Below are 17,700 nucleotides of genomic sequence, written 5' to 3' on the forward strand. Positions count from 1 at the left end.
TATTGTCTGGAATTCAAGCAACAGCAAAAAAATAAATAGGTATAAATGATGAAAGTTTAAAATTGGCGCCCCTAATGGTTTGTTTGTCAATTACGCAACATGCAATCTCAAGCAACAGGCAAATTCACTAATCCGGCATCTACCAATCCCCATTTGTGCCAGATACTGGAGGCTTTGCTGTTTTGTCATTCCACCATTAGTTCACGAACCTGAGAGCAATTATGAGATATTCATGCATGCACAGTTCAACATGGAATTTCAGAGATGCTGTCAAATGATATATTTGCTCCTCCACGTGAATCAAGTGGAAATGAAATCCCTTGAACGGGCATATATTTAATCATTTTTACACACTGGTGAGCCACAAAACAGCTCATGCTTTGTTTATATGAAGTCATTTGTCTTTATGCTGCACTAAATATGGCTAAATAAAATAAGTGGCTTTAAAAAAAATCCACATGCATATTTTAAATATATATCTTGTAATTACCTCAAAAAAATTAAAGGTTTTAAATCTTATTTCTTTTTTTACAATACATTTCAAATGGTCATGCCTTTTTAAAATCTTTATTTAATCCTCCACAAGATGTTTAAAGAGCAAAATAAAATTTGTGCTTTTTGTTTTCTTAAATAGGATGGGTCTTCAGCCAATATGATAAGATCTCATCAGCTAGATGCCAAGAAAATCCTTGAACAGCATTAGACACCAATGAATATTGAGAAGTGGTGAAATTCTTAACTACAGCGATCACCACTTTGCTCCAGAAAGCTTTCAAGATCAACAGCACGTACAGTTGCTTCATAACTGATGACAAATTCTGGGCTTCTTATTTTCCCTGTGAAAATCTTAACTCATTTGTTATCATTTTTTCAAACTTGTAGGAGTAATGAACTGTGATAATATTGCTGAATTGCTGCACAAGTTTAGGAATCTGAGTTTATCTCCAGTGTATATCAATCGAACAGAACAAGGCGCATCTGCAGTAATGGCAAGAAGAGGAGTGAAATACCTTGTGCATGAACTAGCTGCACTGAGATTGCACTAAGCAATTAGATTGGAAGCTACAAAGAAAGGTCTGATGATTCAAAGGTTGCAAGGGACTTTGCACAAAGCATTTAAGCATTGTTGACAAGCGAAAGTGTGACAGCAAAATCTGCCCGACTACTCAGTATACAAGGCCACTGAGTAAAACAGCAAGCGAAGATCTTGATTACTAGCAGTAAGGAAATTGGTAACTGGAAGAAATAGAATTCAATTCACAATGATTAGTGGCAGCCTGTTAGGGAACAGAGGGAGGACAAAGAACAGCAAGATCTATTTACAAACCACTGAATGTAAAAGGAGCCAAACAAGGTGTGATCTAATTATATCAAACTGTTCCTCATCTAGCCAAGTTGCAAGCCACAAGCGAGTTCCAGATTCTTTAGAGCATCTCACTTCTGAAGTTTATGCTTCTTCATTAAATTTATGGCTGCAATACAAGTACTGTATGTGTGTGAATCTAAGGGTCATTTAAATCTGCAGTGCAAGTGGACCACAGTAATACCCAATACGATGAATTTAAGATGACATTCAAATGTCCCTTAAGATGCTGAGTTTACCCATCTAATTAATTCAGAGGCTTTTTTTCTAGCTTGTTTAATTTGCTTCATAGACTACTTTCTTTATCACTGTCACATTTTAAAAGAAAACTGAAGCAGCTCCTCCATCGAACCTGTGCAGCTACTCAATAAATTCTTGACCAATCATTGCCTAGTTACCCTGCTTTTTCTAGTTTCCACACTGCCCACAAACATTTACTGATCACAGCCTTAAATACATTCAATGATTGAAGTGACAAACTCCAAAGATTTACCATCCTCAGGGTAGAACATTTTCTCATCTCCGTAGCCAATGGCATTTCGTGAAATTGAAGCCCCAGTTCGAGACTCTCCAGCCATGGACTTGTCACCCTTCTCAGAACTTTGTCTGTCTCATAAGAACACAAGAAAGGGAAGCACAAGTACAGACACACATGAGACTGCAGATGCTGGAACCAAAAATCAAATGCAATCTGTTGGAGGAACTCAGCTGGTCAAGTAACATCTGTAGCAGAAAAAGAATGGCCAAAATCTCAAGCCAAAACTCTTGATCAGGTCAGATCTTGATGAGGAGGAGAAAGAGTAGACTATCTGGCCCATCGAGCCTGCTGCACCACTTAAAGAGTTCATGGCTGACCTGGCCATAGACTCAACTCTATTTACTCACCTGTTTTCCATAACCCTTGTCCTCTATTGTTCATAAATACATTCAATTATGCAGATTTTTCTGCTTCATTGTGCAGAGAATTCCACAGCTTCACTGCTCTCACTGTTCCTCCTTATCTGTCTTAAATCTATTCCCCTGAAATACAAGTCTATCCCCCTAGTTTTAGTTTTACATGCCCATGGAAACAACCTCCCTCCTTCCATCTTATCCATTCCTTTCATAATTTTATACATGTCTGTACAAGATCTTCACTCTCGAGTCTCTGCTCAAGATAGCCCCTTCATTTCTGAAATCAACCTGGTGAACCACATCTGCAAGGTCGAAGGTCTAAATCTCTTTCTCAAATCTTGAACCATTAAGTTGTGGTTTCCACCACCCGTGGTCCACAAGTCATCACCAGTTCAGTCTTCACTATCATTTCTGCACAAAAGTGTAAGCAGTGGAAGATTCTAGGAGCCAATATTGAGGCCATTTATTTCATTCTTAAACGAGAACAGGTTGAGGATGGAGATGAAGAATGAAAGGAGAGGAGAAATAAAGGATCGGGATAAGAGGCGAGGCCAAAGACAATTTTCCAAAGAGCCAACAGTGGAAAAAAACATTTACTAAAAGTACTGCACACCATCAATTTTTATGGCCTGTTCAGTGAAAGACTTGGCATTGCATTGCTAGATTTTATTAAGAGTAGGAATGCCCATCGAGCCTGTTCAGAATTTAATAAGATCATGGCTGATCTGGCCATGGACTCAGTTCTACTTAACCACTTTTCCCCACCCATAACCCTTAAATTCTCTAGAATATGAAATCTGTGCCTTTAATACATTCAATGAGGCCACCTCTACTGCTTCATCAGGAAGCAAATTCCAGGGATTCACTACTCTTTGCAAGATCTCCATCCTAAATCTATGTCCCCTAATTCTAGTCTCACCTACCAGTGAACACAACTTTCCTGTCTCTACCTTATCCATCCCTTTCATAATTTCAGCTGGTTCTCTACAAGATCTTTGCTCATTCTGTTGAAATCCTGCAAGTACAGTACCAAGAAACTCAATCCCTCCTTCCCTGATGTGGAGTAGCCAAACCAACAAAGCTTTACAGAACTGTTAAGAAGAAACACCTATGCTGTTGAACAAGTCCTCTTTCAAATAAATATTGCTGCCTGCAGCCCATTTGTATTTTCCACCCATTCCAACCCCACACTCCACCACACCCAGTCCATTCTACCAGATAACTGATAGTAGGGTCTGGTAATTTGGACAGTCCAATGAAATTTTGGGCTTCTCTTCCTCAGGCATGCCCCTTGATGAATTTTGACATCTGCTGATATTGGAAGCAGATAGTGAGCAAGTCTTGGTATTCGAAGTTTTAAGGGTATTGTGCTCATCCCATCCTCCTCATTCTGCTTCTCTTCCTCAATTTCTTCAGCTCAGTAACAAATAACGATATTAGTATTATTATAAACCCAAGGATCACGATCTTCACAAGAAGTTCAGGTACAACCAGTGGAAGGTCATCTGCGAAGCAAAGTGGCAATTCTAGGGGAAACTAGAGAAGAAGCACGCCAGCTATGGTAGGGAGTGCAGGCCATTACAAAGTGAAGGCAACCACTATAGATAGTTGCAATGCTTCACTACTCAATGAGCTGAACACCTTCTATAACATCTTTGAGAAGAACCACCAGACAATGCCTACTGGAATCCCTGAAAAGACTGAGGACCTTGTGATATCTGTCTGTGAGGGCGACGCCAGAACATCATTCAAAATGGTGACCCCTCAAAAGGCATCAGGCCCTGATGACGCACCTGGCAGGGTACTGAAAATCTGCACCAACCAACGAGCCGGCGTGTTCATAGACATTTTCAACCCCTCAGTGCGGCAGTCAGAGGTTTCCACCAGCTTCAAAAGGGCATCAATCATGAAAGAAGAGTAGTGTGGACTGCCTTAATGTCTACCGCCCAGTAGCACTAACATCGACTGTGATGAAATGCTTCAAGAGAGTGGTCATGTCCAGAATTAACATGTACCTAACCAAAGATCTGGACCCAATGCAATTCACCTCACAATCACTCCACAGCAGATGCAACATCACTGGCTCTTCTCTCAGCTCTGGATCACCTTGAAAATAGGAAATTCATACATACAGCTGCTCTTCATAGACCACAGCTCGACCTTTATTCCCTCAGTGCTGGTCAAGAAGCTACAAACTCTAGGCCTTTGTTCTCCCCTCTGCAACTAGATCCTTAACATTCTCATCGGAAGACCACAGTCAGTATGAATTGGAAACAACCTATCCTCCTCAATGATCATCAACACAGGCACACCCGCAAAGATGTGTGATTAGCCCACTAGGTTCTACTCGTTATACACACGACTGTGGCCAGACACAATTCCAATGCCTTCTACAAGTTTGTCGACGACACCACAGTTGCCGGCAGAATCACAAACAGCAATGAGGAAGGGTACAGGAGGGAGACAGATCAGCTCGTTGAGTGGTGTAACGACAATAACCTTGCGCTCAACGTCAGCAAAACCAAGGAGATGATTGTGGACTTCAGGAGGAAGTCAGAGGAACATAACCTAGTCCTCATCGAGGGCTCTTTAATGGAGAGGGTCAAGAACTTCAAATTCCTGGGTGTCAACATCTCCGAGGACCTGTCCAGGAACCTCCATGTTGATGCAATCACAAAGAAGACTTGCCAGTGGCTATACTTTGTGAAGTGTCTGAGGTGGTTCAGTATGTCACCAAAGACTCTCGTAAACTTTACTGTGGAGAGCATTCTGGCTGGTATGGAGGCATCAACTCTCAGGACAAGAATGAACTCCAGAGGGTAATTAATGGCCTGTGACATCACAAGCACCAGACCACTCCATCAGGGACATCTACATGAGGCAGTGTCTTAAGAATGCAGTCTCTATCCTCAAAGACCCCCATCACCTAGAGCAAGCCCTCTTCACTTTGCTACCATTGAGGAAAAAAGACAGGAGCCTAAAGACGAGCACTCAGTGACACAAGGACAGCTTCTTCCCCACAGCCATCAGATTCCTGAATAATCAATGAACCAAAGAAATTGCCTTACTTTTCATCCACTGTTATTGTTATTATTATTTTATTTTTTATAGTAATTTCGTAAGATGGCTATGTTTGTTTGCTCTATGATGCTGCAGCAAATCACCGAATTTTATGACAACAAATCCTGATTCTGAAGACTAATTATTATTTGTATTTTAATATTTACATCAAAGTCTCTTGCTTATTTCATTTGCAATGAACTTGTTGATTAGATTTCTCTCTTGCTGTACGTATTTCTTGAACCCAAACCAAAAGCCAACAAAGGGCTCGTCATTTTTTACTGCAAGGTTTAAAGGTTGTTCATTTGGACGACACCATAATTCAGAACGAAAGTCTTACAGCAGATCAACAGCCACATTTCAAATTGAAAATGTCACTATTTGACTTTCTTATCTGTGCAACTTCCTTCCAACTTGAAACTACTGGAAATCTCCATGCTCTAGTTCTGGCTTTTTGGATCCAAACACTGAAATTCTTCCCCAATACCTCCCAGAACTTCTCATCTCTATTTCACGCTGACCTCCCCTTTAATACATAGGTTTATATCTCAATATCAGTTTTTGTCTGACAAATTTCCTGCAAAATCCTGAGCTAATTTTCCCAAGTCAATAGATGCATTTTTTTTTGCAATGTTAACTTTAGAATTTTTTGTTCATTTGTGTAAAAGTTGTAAACCATGAGCCAGCTGCTTATCAAGTTTTAACATACAGTAAACAAAAGACAAAATACCTTACACAATAATCGGTACAGTCACTCATTCTCTATTTTTACTCGATGCAGTTTAAGTACATGATCAATTTACTAATGGGAAAAAAAATTACCCTGTTTCATTTCGGAACTTGTTTTTCAATACAATTTGGTAATCAGATGCGTACAATAGTACAGTAAACCCTCTGGTAATATGGCACCTATGGAGATTGGTCGATGCCAGATAAGTGTATTTTCTGGTTGCTTGAGATTGTGTGTTGCACGATTGGTGAACTAACAGTGAGGCATGCCAATTTTAAACTTCTGTATCTTTTACTTATCTATTTTCCACCTTTTTTTTGCTGGTGGTTGCTTAAATTCCAGATAGCAGAGGTTTTACTGTAGTTATACTGCAAAAATTAACAATTGGGAGTGGATTGCAAAGATGAAGTCGATTTGAGTGGTGTGGGTGGGAAAATGAGGAAGTGGGTTTCAAACGGCATGATAAATTACTGTGGTGAATTCCAAACAGTTTTAATTAACTAAATATTTACGATGAACACACTGCTAATCTCCCAAGATCAAGATGCTCCTTGGGCTATCTGAGACACTGCTGCCATCTCTGGGTGAAGTCACAAAACTACCATAAGATTTTTTTTGAAAGTACATTACAAAGTACAAAAAAAATAATTCTGTGCATGTAAAACCTACCATCCCAAGTATTACCCAAACCAACTGTGAATATATTTTCCATTTGGTAGAAATACCACACGATGCATTTGTCAAATTGTAAATCACCTCCAAGATGTTTGCATTATTTCCCTGTTGGCAGCCAAGGTTAACGACATTTTAAAAATATTTTAATGCAATTCCAACAAGAGAAAGAAACAAACAAGTGATTTATTAAGCACTTTAGTGCTTTTATTACTTAAATAAGTAGACATAGTTTTGCTCAATTTTCTACTGATGATTAACAATACCAATTTTGTGGATTTTAAGACAAAATCAATTGGTATTGTGCAGCGCCAATCTACAGTAAAGCTCCTGTACCAATATCCAGCACATATGGGGATTGGTAGATGCAGGATAAGTGAATTTTCCAGTTGCTTCAGACTGCATTTTGTGTGATCGGCTAACTAACGTTGAGTGATGCCAATTTTAAATTTCCATACTTTTTACCAATTTATTTTCCACAATTTTTTTTGCTGGTTGCTTGAGGCTGCCAGTTGCTTGAATTCTGGATAATGGGTTTTATTTTATATGAGAAAAAATATTACAGTATCTTTGGGTGCATGTTATCTCAAGGAATACCTGTCATGAGTTTAAGTAGGGTCTGGCAAATTCGTACAAACACTGAAGTTAAATTAGCCTCAAAAAGTTGTTCTTGCTCAAGTCCTAATTAAAAAGGCAAGTTTTATTTGGAACCAAAATCACTCAAGTGAATGTACATTCTTAGTTTGTGCATACTTTACTTTCTCTGTCACAGGAGCGAGGGATTTAGGGAGAACTTTACAAAGCTTAGCGCTAAGCTTGCTGAGAGCATAGCCACCCAATGGGTGAACAATTAAACTAGGAAGAAATTGCAACGGAAAGAGTACCTAAATTACAGGGCAGGAAAATATTATGGAGTTATAGAGGATACAAAAACCAAATAAAAATTGTAAAGCAGAGGTGTTACCAGATATGGAACTTGCATGTCATTAAGCAGAGAAGATGAGTAAAGTAGTACATATGCAGAAGTGATTCGAATAAACTCAGGTTAAAGAAGAGTACACAGTAGAAGGCTAGTATACACAAACTATGTTATTTAAGATAAATGGCAGAGAAATATTACACATGCAAGACACCTTTAAAATACATTGAAGACAAGACCAAAACTTCAAAATTATAGAAGTACGAGTGCCATTTTTCTATTGGTTTAAGATAGTTGTGATTGCTGAAATGAAGTAGTTGGGAACTAAGATCCAGGTGAATACTTCAGTAGTGGGACAGGTATGATAAACAGAAGAGGAAACAGCTAGACATCAGAGAAATGAAAATTGAAGAGCAGGTGACAGTGATAGATAGGCAATAATTGACATTCAAGGACTTTAGAAAAAACATGTGGCTTAAAAGCTGATACCAGCAAGGAGGAGAGTGCTTACTGTGAAAGAGGGAGAGAAGAATGCAGGAAAGTGGGAAAAATGGGAAGAAAAGAAAGGGCATGTGAAAGAGAAAAAAAGCTACTTGTATTTATAAAGTTCTTTAAGATTAATGTCCAGGTATTGTCCGAAGGATAACTGTTGGTCAAGACACCAGAGGGAACACTACTGCTCTTCTCTTCTTTTAAACATCTACCTCAGACTGCATATAGGATCTCAGTATGACTTTTAATCTTGTAGCAGTGAAGCACTCACCCAGTAATGCAATGGAGTGGCAGCTAAGATTTAAAAAAGAACACCCACAGCTGTACGGTGATAGTTGAAACTGCAACCATATAACCATATAACCATTTACAGCACGAAAACAGGCCATGTCGGCCCTTCAAGTCCGTACCAGTTCACTTGAACAACTCCAACTCCTGAGGAAGTAGAGACTTTCTTCATGATGCCATTGGTGTGCTGGTTCCAGGAAAGATCCTCCGAGACAGTGACTCCCAAGAACCCACATCCTCTCTACCTCTCTACCTCTCTACCTCTCTTCCTCTCTTCCTCTCTACCTCTCTACCTCTCATCCTCTCTACCTCTCTACCTCTCTACCTCTCTACCTCTCTACCTCTCTACCTCTCTACCTCTCTACCTCTCATCCTCTCATCCTCTCATCCTCTCTACCTCTCTACCTCTCTACCTCTCTACCTCTCTACCTCTCAACCTCTCTACCTCTCATCCTCTCTACCTCTCATCCTCTCTACCTCTCATCCTCTCTACCTCTCATCCTCTCTACCTCTCATCCTCTCTACCTCTCATCCTCTCTACCTCTCATCCTCTCTACCTCTCATCCTCTCTACCTCTCATCCTCTCTACCTCTCATCCTCTCTACCTCTCATCCTCTCTACCTCTCATCCTCTCTACCTCTCATCCTCTCTACCTCTCATCCTCTCTACCTCTCATCCTCTCTACCTCTCATCCTCTCTACCTCTCATCCTCTCTACCTCTCATCCTCTCTACCTCTCATCCTCTCTACCTCTCATCCTCTCTACCTCTCATCCTCTCTACCTCTCATCCTCTCTACCTCTCATCCTCTCTACCTCTCATCCTCTCTACCTCTCATCCTCTCTACCTCTCATCCTCTCTACCTCTCATCCTCTCTACCTCTCATCCTCTCTACCTCTCATCCTCTCTACCTCTCATCCTCTCTACCTCTCATCCTCTCTACCTCTCATCCTCTCTACCTCTCATCCTCTCTACCTCTCATCCTCTCTACCTCTCATCCTCTCTACCTCTCATCCTCTCTACCTCTCATCCTCTCTACCTCTCATCCTCTCTACCTCTCATCCTCTCTACCTCTCATCCTCTCTACCTCTCATCCTCTCTACCTCTCATCCTCTCTACCTCTCATCCTCTCTACCTCTCATCCTCTCTACCTCTCATCCTCTCTACCTCTCATCCTCTCTACCTCTCATCCTCTCTACCTCTCATCCTCTCTACCTCTCATCCTCTCTACCTCTCATCCTCTCTACCTCTCATCCTCTCTACCTCTCATCCTCTCTACCTCTCATCCTCTCTACCTCTCATCCTCTCTACCTCTCATCCTCTCTACCTCTCATCCTCTCTACCTCTCATCCTCTCTACCTCTCATCCTCTCTACCTCTCATCCTCTCTACCTCTCATCCTCTCTACCTCTCATCCTCTCTACCTCTCATCCTCTCTACCTCTCATCCTCTCTACCTCTCATCCTCTCTACCTCTCATCCTCTCTACCTCTCATCCTCTCTACCTCTCATCCTCTCTACCTCTCATCCTCTCTACCTCTCATCCTCTCTACCTCTCATCCTCTCTACCTCTCATCCTCTCTACCTCTCATCCTCTCTACCTCTCATCCTCTCTACCTCTCATCCTCTCTACCTCTCATCCTCTCTACCTCTCATCCTCTCTACCTCTCATCCTCTCTACCTCTCATCCTCTCTACCTCTCATCCTCTCTACCTCTCATCCTCTCTACCTCTCATCCTCTCTACCTCTCATCCTCTCTACCTCTCATCCTCTCTACCTCTCATCCTCTCTACCTCTCATCCTCTCTACCTCTCATCCTCTCTACCTCTCATCCTCTCTACCTCTCATCCTCTCTACCTCTCATCCTCTCTACCTCTCATCCTCTCTACCTCTCATCCTCTCTACCTCTCATCCTCTCTACCTCTCATCCTCTCTACCTCTCATCCTCTCTACCTCTCATCCTCTCTACCTCTCATCCTCTCTACCTCTCATCCTCTCTACCTCTCATCCTCTCTACCTCTCATCCTCTCTACCTCTCATCCTCTCTACCTCTCATCCTCTCTACCTCTCATCCTCTCTACCTCTCATCCTCTCTACCTCTCATCCTCTCTACCTCTCATCCTCTCTACCTCTCATCCTCTCTACCTCTCATCCTCTCTACCTCTCATCCTCTCTACCTCTCATCCTCTCTACCTCTCATCCTCTCTACCTCTCATCCTCTCTACCTCTCATCCTCTCTACCTCTCATCCTCTCTACCTCTCATCCTCTCTACCTCTCATCCTCTCTACCTCTCATCCTCTCTACCTCTCATCCTCTCTACCTCTCATCCTCTCTACCTCTCATCCTCTCTACCTCTCATCCTCTCTACCTCTCATCCTCTCTACCTCTCATCCTCTCTACCTCTCATCCTCTCTACCTCTCATCCTCTCTACCTCTCATCCTCTCTACCTCTCATCCTCTCTACCTCTCATCCTCTCTACCTCTCATCCTCTCTACCTCTCATCCTCTCTACCTCTCATCCTCTCTACCTCTCATCCTCTCTACCTCTCATCCTCTCTACCTCTCATCCTCTCTACCTCTCATCCTCTCTACCTCTCATCCTCTCTACCTCTCATCCTCTCTACCTCTCATCCTCTCTACCTCTCATCCTCTCTACCTCTCATCCTCTCTACCTCTCATCCTCTCTACCTCTCATCCTCTCTACCTCTCATCCTCTCTACCTCTCATCCTCTCTACCTCTCATCCTCTCTACCTCTCATCCTCTCTACCTCTCATCCTCTCTACCTCTCATCCTCTCTACCTCTCATCCTCTCTACCTCTCATCCTCTCTACCTCTCATCCTCTCTACCTCTCATCCTCTCTACCTCTCATCCTCTCTACCTCTCATCCTCTCTACCTCTCTGTCATCTGCAGCTTTTACCTTTCTCATACCTGTACCTTTACCAAGCATCACTTACCTTTCAAGAACAAATCAAGTTCATCCAGAGATGATACTGAGATAGGGTGACAAGCAGGATAGGCAAGAAAAGGGACACCGGAGGAGTGTCCAAATGAAAAGTGAGCAACAACGACTGATACATTGAGCTTACTTCTCAACGCTTTGTCACTAGCTTTCCTTCTAGTTTGTAGTTGATTCCTGACCTGCTAATGCATCACTCTTGCAGGATTTGCTGGACTAATACAAAAGTAATGCTTCCAATATCCTCCAAGTCTCAATAAAGTCCACATAACATTGAATGATCATTTCTAACCATGAATACTGCTTGATGCACTGCTCCTCCAGCAGCTCAATGTTTCCTCAGAAACTTCAACAGCTACCAACTGTCAAATTCATTGATTCAAATGACTTTCTGGTATTTCCTAAACTACATGTGGATCTACATATGTAGATCTATACATGAGAAATGGCTATCTTGAGAAATTATATCCCCAGAATAGACAAAATAAAAAGCTGCTCCAAGTCATTTGCTTTTGCACACTTCCCCAATGAGTAATCCCAAAGCACAAGAAATGGGGAGGAGGAACAGGTTAATGGAAGTTTAGCATGCTTCACCATATCTTGTGGTTTGCCCAGTTGGTACCCCAGGATTGGTATCTTCCAAGATAGTTTCTTAACCACATTGTTTCATTAAAATATCTGCTGTTGGTGTTTTTATCCAGTCTCAGAATGCTCGGCTTGCATTCATATATTGGGCAAAGATACAAAAGCTGTCCTTTTTATTTCGCAACCACCATTAACCACTGTTGAATTTGCCAGTGGTTTCCTTAAAGAGGTTGCAGCTCTTCAACAATAAATCAGCTATTAAAACAGGTGAGACTATGGTTCCGCAAAACATGCAATGGGAGAGAAGCTCCTCTTTATTCACTCATACGAAATACTTTAGCAGCCAGATGTATTCACTTCTTATATTTCAAAAATTGGAATCAGATGTGATGAAGGGAGTAAACATTTCTAATGACCTGATCTGGACCAACCACATTGACGTGATGGTTAAGAATGTACAGAAACATCTCTACTTTCTGAGAAGGTAGTTCTAAAGGAGATTCAACTTCTACAGGTGCACCATCGAAAATATTTTCACTGGATGCAGCATGTCGAGGTGGGAGCTGCTCTCCTCAAGATCACACAGCACGGTTGGCGTAGCAATTAGCACAAGGCCTTTCCAGCACCAGCGATCGGGAACGAACCGGGGTTCGAATCCTGTGCTACCTACAAGGAGTTTGTACGTTCTTCCAGTGTCTGTGTAGGTTTTCTCCAGGGGGTCCAGTTTCCTCCCACCGTTCAAAAAACATACCGGGGCGTAGGTTAATGGGGTGTAAATTGGGCAGCATGGACTTGTGGGTCGAAATGGCCTGTTACTGTGCTGCATGTCTAAATTTAAATCAAATAAACTGCAGAAGGTCGTGAATGCAGTTCAGGACATCACACAAACCTCCTTCCCCTCCATCTCCCACAGCCTAGGAAAAGCAGCCTACATACTGAAGGACACATCACATCCCGAACACTCTCTTCTCCCTCCTCTCTTGAGGAAAAAGAATCAAAATAGTGCTTAAAGATAGTTTCTTCCTTGCAGCCCCCAGAATTCCGAGTGGATCCCAGAATAGTGGTCTCCTCCGGCACTTGCTTTGTAGTGATCTTTTATTCCATTGTAACATTGTATTTGAGGTCTTGCCCTTCAACTTTACATGGTGTGAAGTGAGATTTGACTGTTAAGTCTGCTCACAGAAGAACCCTTCTCATTGCACCAAGTATGATATGACAATGAGCATGAACCAAATATTGGCAGCCAACACTTCAGAATTCAACATTAAACAGTACAGACAGAATTTCTAGCTCCTTCCTTCTATTCGACATCACAGAGCACAACAGCAGTAAGCTAAGTACACCTCTGGTCTTCATTATCCTGAACACCACCAATCTCTCCACAGGTAGCAGGCAGCTTTGGTGAGAGTAGAGGTTTACAAGAGCACTTCTGAAGAAAGACTGGAGGGGATGCATTTTTATTTCTTTAGAGCACTGCTTTTTAAAATCATGAGTTTAGATCAGTGGTTCTCAACCTTCTTTTCCACTCCCATGTGAGTACAAAAGAAAGGATGAGAAACACTAGTTTAAATGAAGTAAATAAGGAGAAATTACCTCTCAAACCAAAGGAGTAGATAATTGAGGGCACAGAAATAGACAACAGAAGTAGTTTCCTTTTATTAATTTTTTTGAATGTGGATGGACAAGATTTACTGGTCACTCCCCTCAGAGAAAGTGATGAACTGTTTTGTTGAGCTGCCGCAGTGCTCCTGATGAAGGTACTCTTATTGTGCTGCTGGGTAGTACGTTCAAGGACTTAGACCCTGTGACAATGAAGAAGCATGATATAGTTCCAAATCAGGAAGTTGTGTGGAGGGAACCTGCAGGTTGTGGTATTTCAATGCATCTAATCCCCTCATTTTTTATTTTTACTACCTCAGTAGTCGAGGTTGCACACTTGGAGCCTGACATCATTGAGAAAGGTGTGGCTTGATGTGAGGTGAATTGACACAGTAGTGACTGCAGATTTAATGGCAGCCTCCAATAAGGAACCCAGTCAATACGTGAAAGATAAAACAAAATTCTGGGATACGGTAAAGAGAGATATGCTCATCAAAATAACCTGCACACATACAAGATGAATGGCCTTTTTCCCCCATTTCAAAGGGATTTTTTTTTTTATATATAAATCACCCTTGGTTGGTTGCACTGAAAGCAGAACATTGAGTGTCTTTCAAAAATACAGGGTGCCTGACTTCTGATTTTATATCAGAACTAAATTTTTAAATGTGTTATTCTCCCTAAAGATGCTGCCTGGTCTGATTTTATTTTAGATTCACAGTTAGTGTGAAAAGGTCAACTTACTGTGGATCTCCAGCATAGCTGAGCTGAGCAGGCCGAATGCCAAAATGCACTATAATCGGAAAAGTGATGACCTCTGGATTAAACTGCTCCCGGTCCAACTGGTCAATGCGAACCGAGCTGGGCTTCTGCAAAGACAAAGATTCAAGATTAAAGTCATTTGGTAAATAACAAGAATTAATTAATGAAAACATTAAAGGTAATGTTTTGCATCTGAAATTATTTGCCACAGAAATAATCTCGTCAATTCTAAAGAGGAGCCATTCGATTTTGTAGTACATGCTTTACCCGATGGTTCATCCATGAGTAAAGCCCCAAATTGTGTCATTCACTTTACCCCAGGACATAACCATCTGGCATCCCACATTCTTCCTTCCCTCCAATGTAATTAAAAACTCAGTTTGTCCTATCTCAACTCATACCTCTAGCAGTACACCCTTCTTCACTAGAGTTACTCACCTTCATTTGTTGTCAATTAACAATGCAACAAAAATAAATTCTTGTTCATAAATTTTTGATCTCTTACACCATTTTCAGAGAGTTGTACTGCTACAATTGTGGCCTTTGGTATGAACTATCAAGGCTTGCATTCACATATTGGGCAAAGATACAAAAGCTAAGTCTTTCTTATTTCACAACCACCATTAACCACTGTTGAGTTTGCCAGTGGTGTCCTTAAAGAGGTGGCAGCTCTTAAATCAGTTATTAAAACAGATGAGCCTGTGGTTCTGCAAAAAATCCAATGGGAGAGAAGCTCCTCTTTACTCGCTCATATGAAATGCTTTAGCTGCCAGATGTATTCACTTCTAAAGTTTTAAGTGTATTATAATATCTAATATTTCAAACAATGGAATCAGATGAACCTCTCCATCTTGCTCTCCTCCTTCAAGACATGCTTTGAAAAACTTCTTTTGGTTATTTCTTCAAATATCTCCTTCTATGACTTAGCATTACATTTATATGATAATGCTGCTGTGAAGTACCTTGGTGCTATATATATTTAAATATTTGCTGTTACATAGTATCTCAAACTATAGTTCTCATTGTATTTATCCAGAAAAATATAAAGGCAAAACTATGGCTCATTTATAAAAATACCCAATGAAATATGAGCAACTATTTCCTCAAGCACGTTTTAAAAAAACTCAATCTGAAATTTAACATCATAACTAAGCATGTATTTTGAGCAGTTAATTGAAGAGTTCCACACTTCTAACTTACATTGTGTGAAGAAGCATTTCCCATATTTTCTCTCACATAGCCCAACTGAGTTTATGTTATCCTCGACTCAAGATTCCTATTTACTCAGTCATTTCCTTCAACGTCCTGAAACTCAATCAAATGGATCTCCAATACTCAAGACAATATAGGACCAGTTTATGTAAACTTTCATCATTAACTATCCTTGGGAGTTTTGAGTGCTGCACTCATTCCTGGACGATCATAAACTACTTAAGGTACAGAGTTCAGATTATTCACCAGATTTGATTGAAGCATGACTTTGGATAAACAAAGCGACATTTCTCCCATTTGATGCTCTGTACCTCTAACAACCAACTTTCCATTATCCATTTTAAATTACCGAATACACGGAGATAAATATTTTGTAATGAGTCTTTGCCTTGCCTCCACTCTTCTCAAAGGGAAATTTGTGTTATTCTTTTTATTTGAGGAGAGCAATATACAATGATTAGAGGAAGACCAAGCCAAATTTGAAAGTTTCTTTCTGAAAAACAGCATTTATGGGATGCTTGGAAGAGCTGCGGAAGAACACATTTTTGTGCTTGCAACCAGATTTTCTCTCTTAAACAAAAAAATAGATTTTGCAAAAGCAAAATGAGTACTGAATTGATTTGCATGGATTCATGTAATTAGAGTTTACAGCCCACTACACCCAATGTCATCGACTGTTAACACCCTTCAGGTCCAAACAATAAACTGACACATTGATAGCAATGTCCACATCAAATGAATATTTTTAAAAAATCTGTGGTACCACTGATGCATTATTTAGGCTTCCCAGCTCTCTTGACCGGATTCCATTAATGCAGTTATTACCTCCTTGTGCACCCATTAGCTTCACTTTAAAAACCATTTGTTTCAAACATTCTCCTTGCAGAAGTCCCACATTCTATCCATGCTCCAAGCGATTTGCTTCTCTTGCACTTCATGATCAGAATGTATGCACCAACAGATGCTTTAGCAGAGCTCTGATTTTCCCCGGGACAACAATAGCAAACATCTGAGGACATCTGGTTAAGATGAGTGAGAAAGTTTAAGGGGGATGTCAGAGGTAAGTTGTTGTTAGTTTGTTTTTTTAAAAACACAGAGTAGTGGGTGCCTGGAATGTATTTCTGGGGGTGGTAGTGGAGGCTCGCACAAGAGGGACATTTTAAAGATAGGCACACATTTTTTTTTATAAAAGAGGGTTATAGATGTGAGGTAAGGAAGGATAAGATTGTGGGGTAGGCTCACAATGAATGGCACAACATTGTGGGCCAAAGGGCATAACCTTTGCTGTAATGTTACATGTTCCAGGAAAATAAATAGCTTTTCCAGTACTCATCCTTGTTAGAGACATATTTTTGATTTACAATGCATGTGGATCTCTTTTGTTGTGAAGTATATATCGTAGAGTTATTGACTCAAGGCTCAAGGCTTTCCAAAACTTCTAAATACAGAGGAAAATTGGCACTTTCTTCCACCATCACCAATCAGTGCTAGGTCACTGATGGATTGAGTTTGATAACTAATTAAGAGGTATGAAGAAGACATGAATACATGGATCAGCCATTATTTCATTTAAATATGAAACAAATTCACTTAATGGCCTATTCTATTTTAAAAAAAACACTGTTGGCAATGCTTAAAACATCATTACTCAATTCCAAGAGAAAACCCAAAGATTTTCTTTCCTGGTGTGGCTAGTCAGGACTAACAACAATTGAAGCAGAAACCAGATACAATGCAATAACTGGAGCATCTTGCCCAAAGTGGGGATTAAGCTACATCAAATGTGATGCCACAACAAAAAGAACAACACAGGGGACATTTTGCAGCACACACTTTAGGAAGGTCCAACACTTTCCCAAGACACCCTGAAAGCTGTCATTAATAAAGCTACTGGCTATAAATCAGCTGACAGCATATCTGGGCATCAGCATGCTTCTCACCTCTTAGTGGCACTCAATGAAAAGCTCGTGGATTTAAGAGCACCGCTCGGCAACTGAACAATTCTAGGCTGACACTCCAGTGCACCTTCCTGAAGATGCAAAGGTTGATGAAAAAAGATCCTAGATTCACCACTTCAAAAAAAGATAAAAGTTGCTCTGCCAATATTAAAACTTCCAACAACATCACTAAGAAAGGAAGATGTTGGTTTCTATGAGCACTTGCTGCTT

At 40.8% G+C, this 17,700-nt stretch overlaps 1 protein-coding gene across 2 annotated transcripts in view; it reads right to left on the minus strand.

The window, feature by feature from the left end:
- drosha (drosha ribonuclease III) overlaps positions 1-17,700 on the minus strand; it is a 188,278-nt gene that overhangs the window by 134,103 nt on the left and 36,475 nt on the right. For both annotated transcript variants that reach the window (XM_069910590.1, XM_069910591.1), the window contains one exon: positions 14,303-14,427. In XM_069910590.1, coding sequence (XP_069766691.1) covers positions 14,303-14,427 — 125 coding nt within the window. The remainder of the gene's footprint in view (positions 1-14,302; positions 14,428-17,700) is intronic.

Source organism: Narcine bancroftii, chromosome 1 (genome assembly GCF_036971445.1).
Source record: "Narcine bancroftii isolate sNarBan1 chromosome 1, sNarBan1.hap1, whole genome shotgun sequence".
NCBI lineage: Eukaryota > Metazoa > Chordata > Chondrichthyes > Torpediniformes > Narcinidae > Narcine > Narcine bancroftii.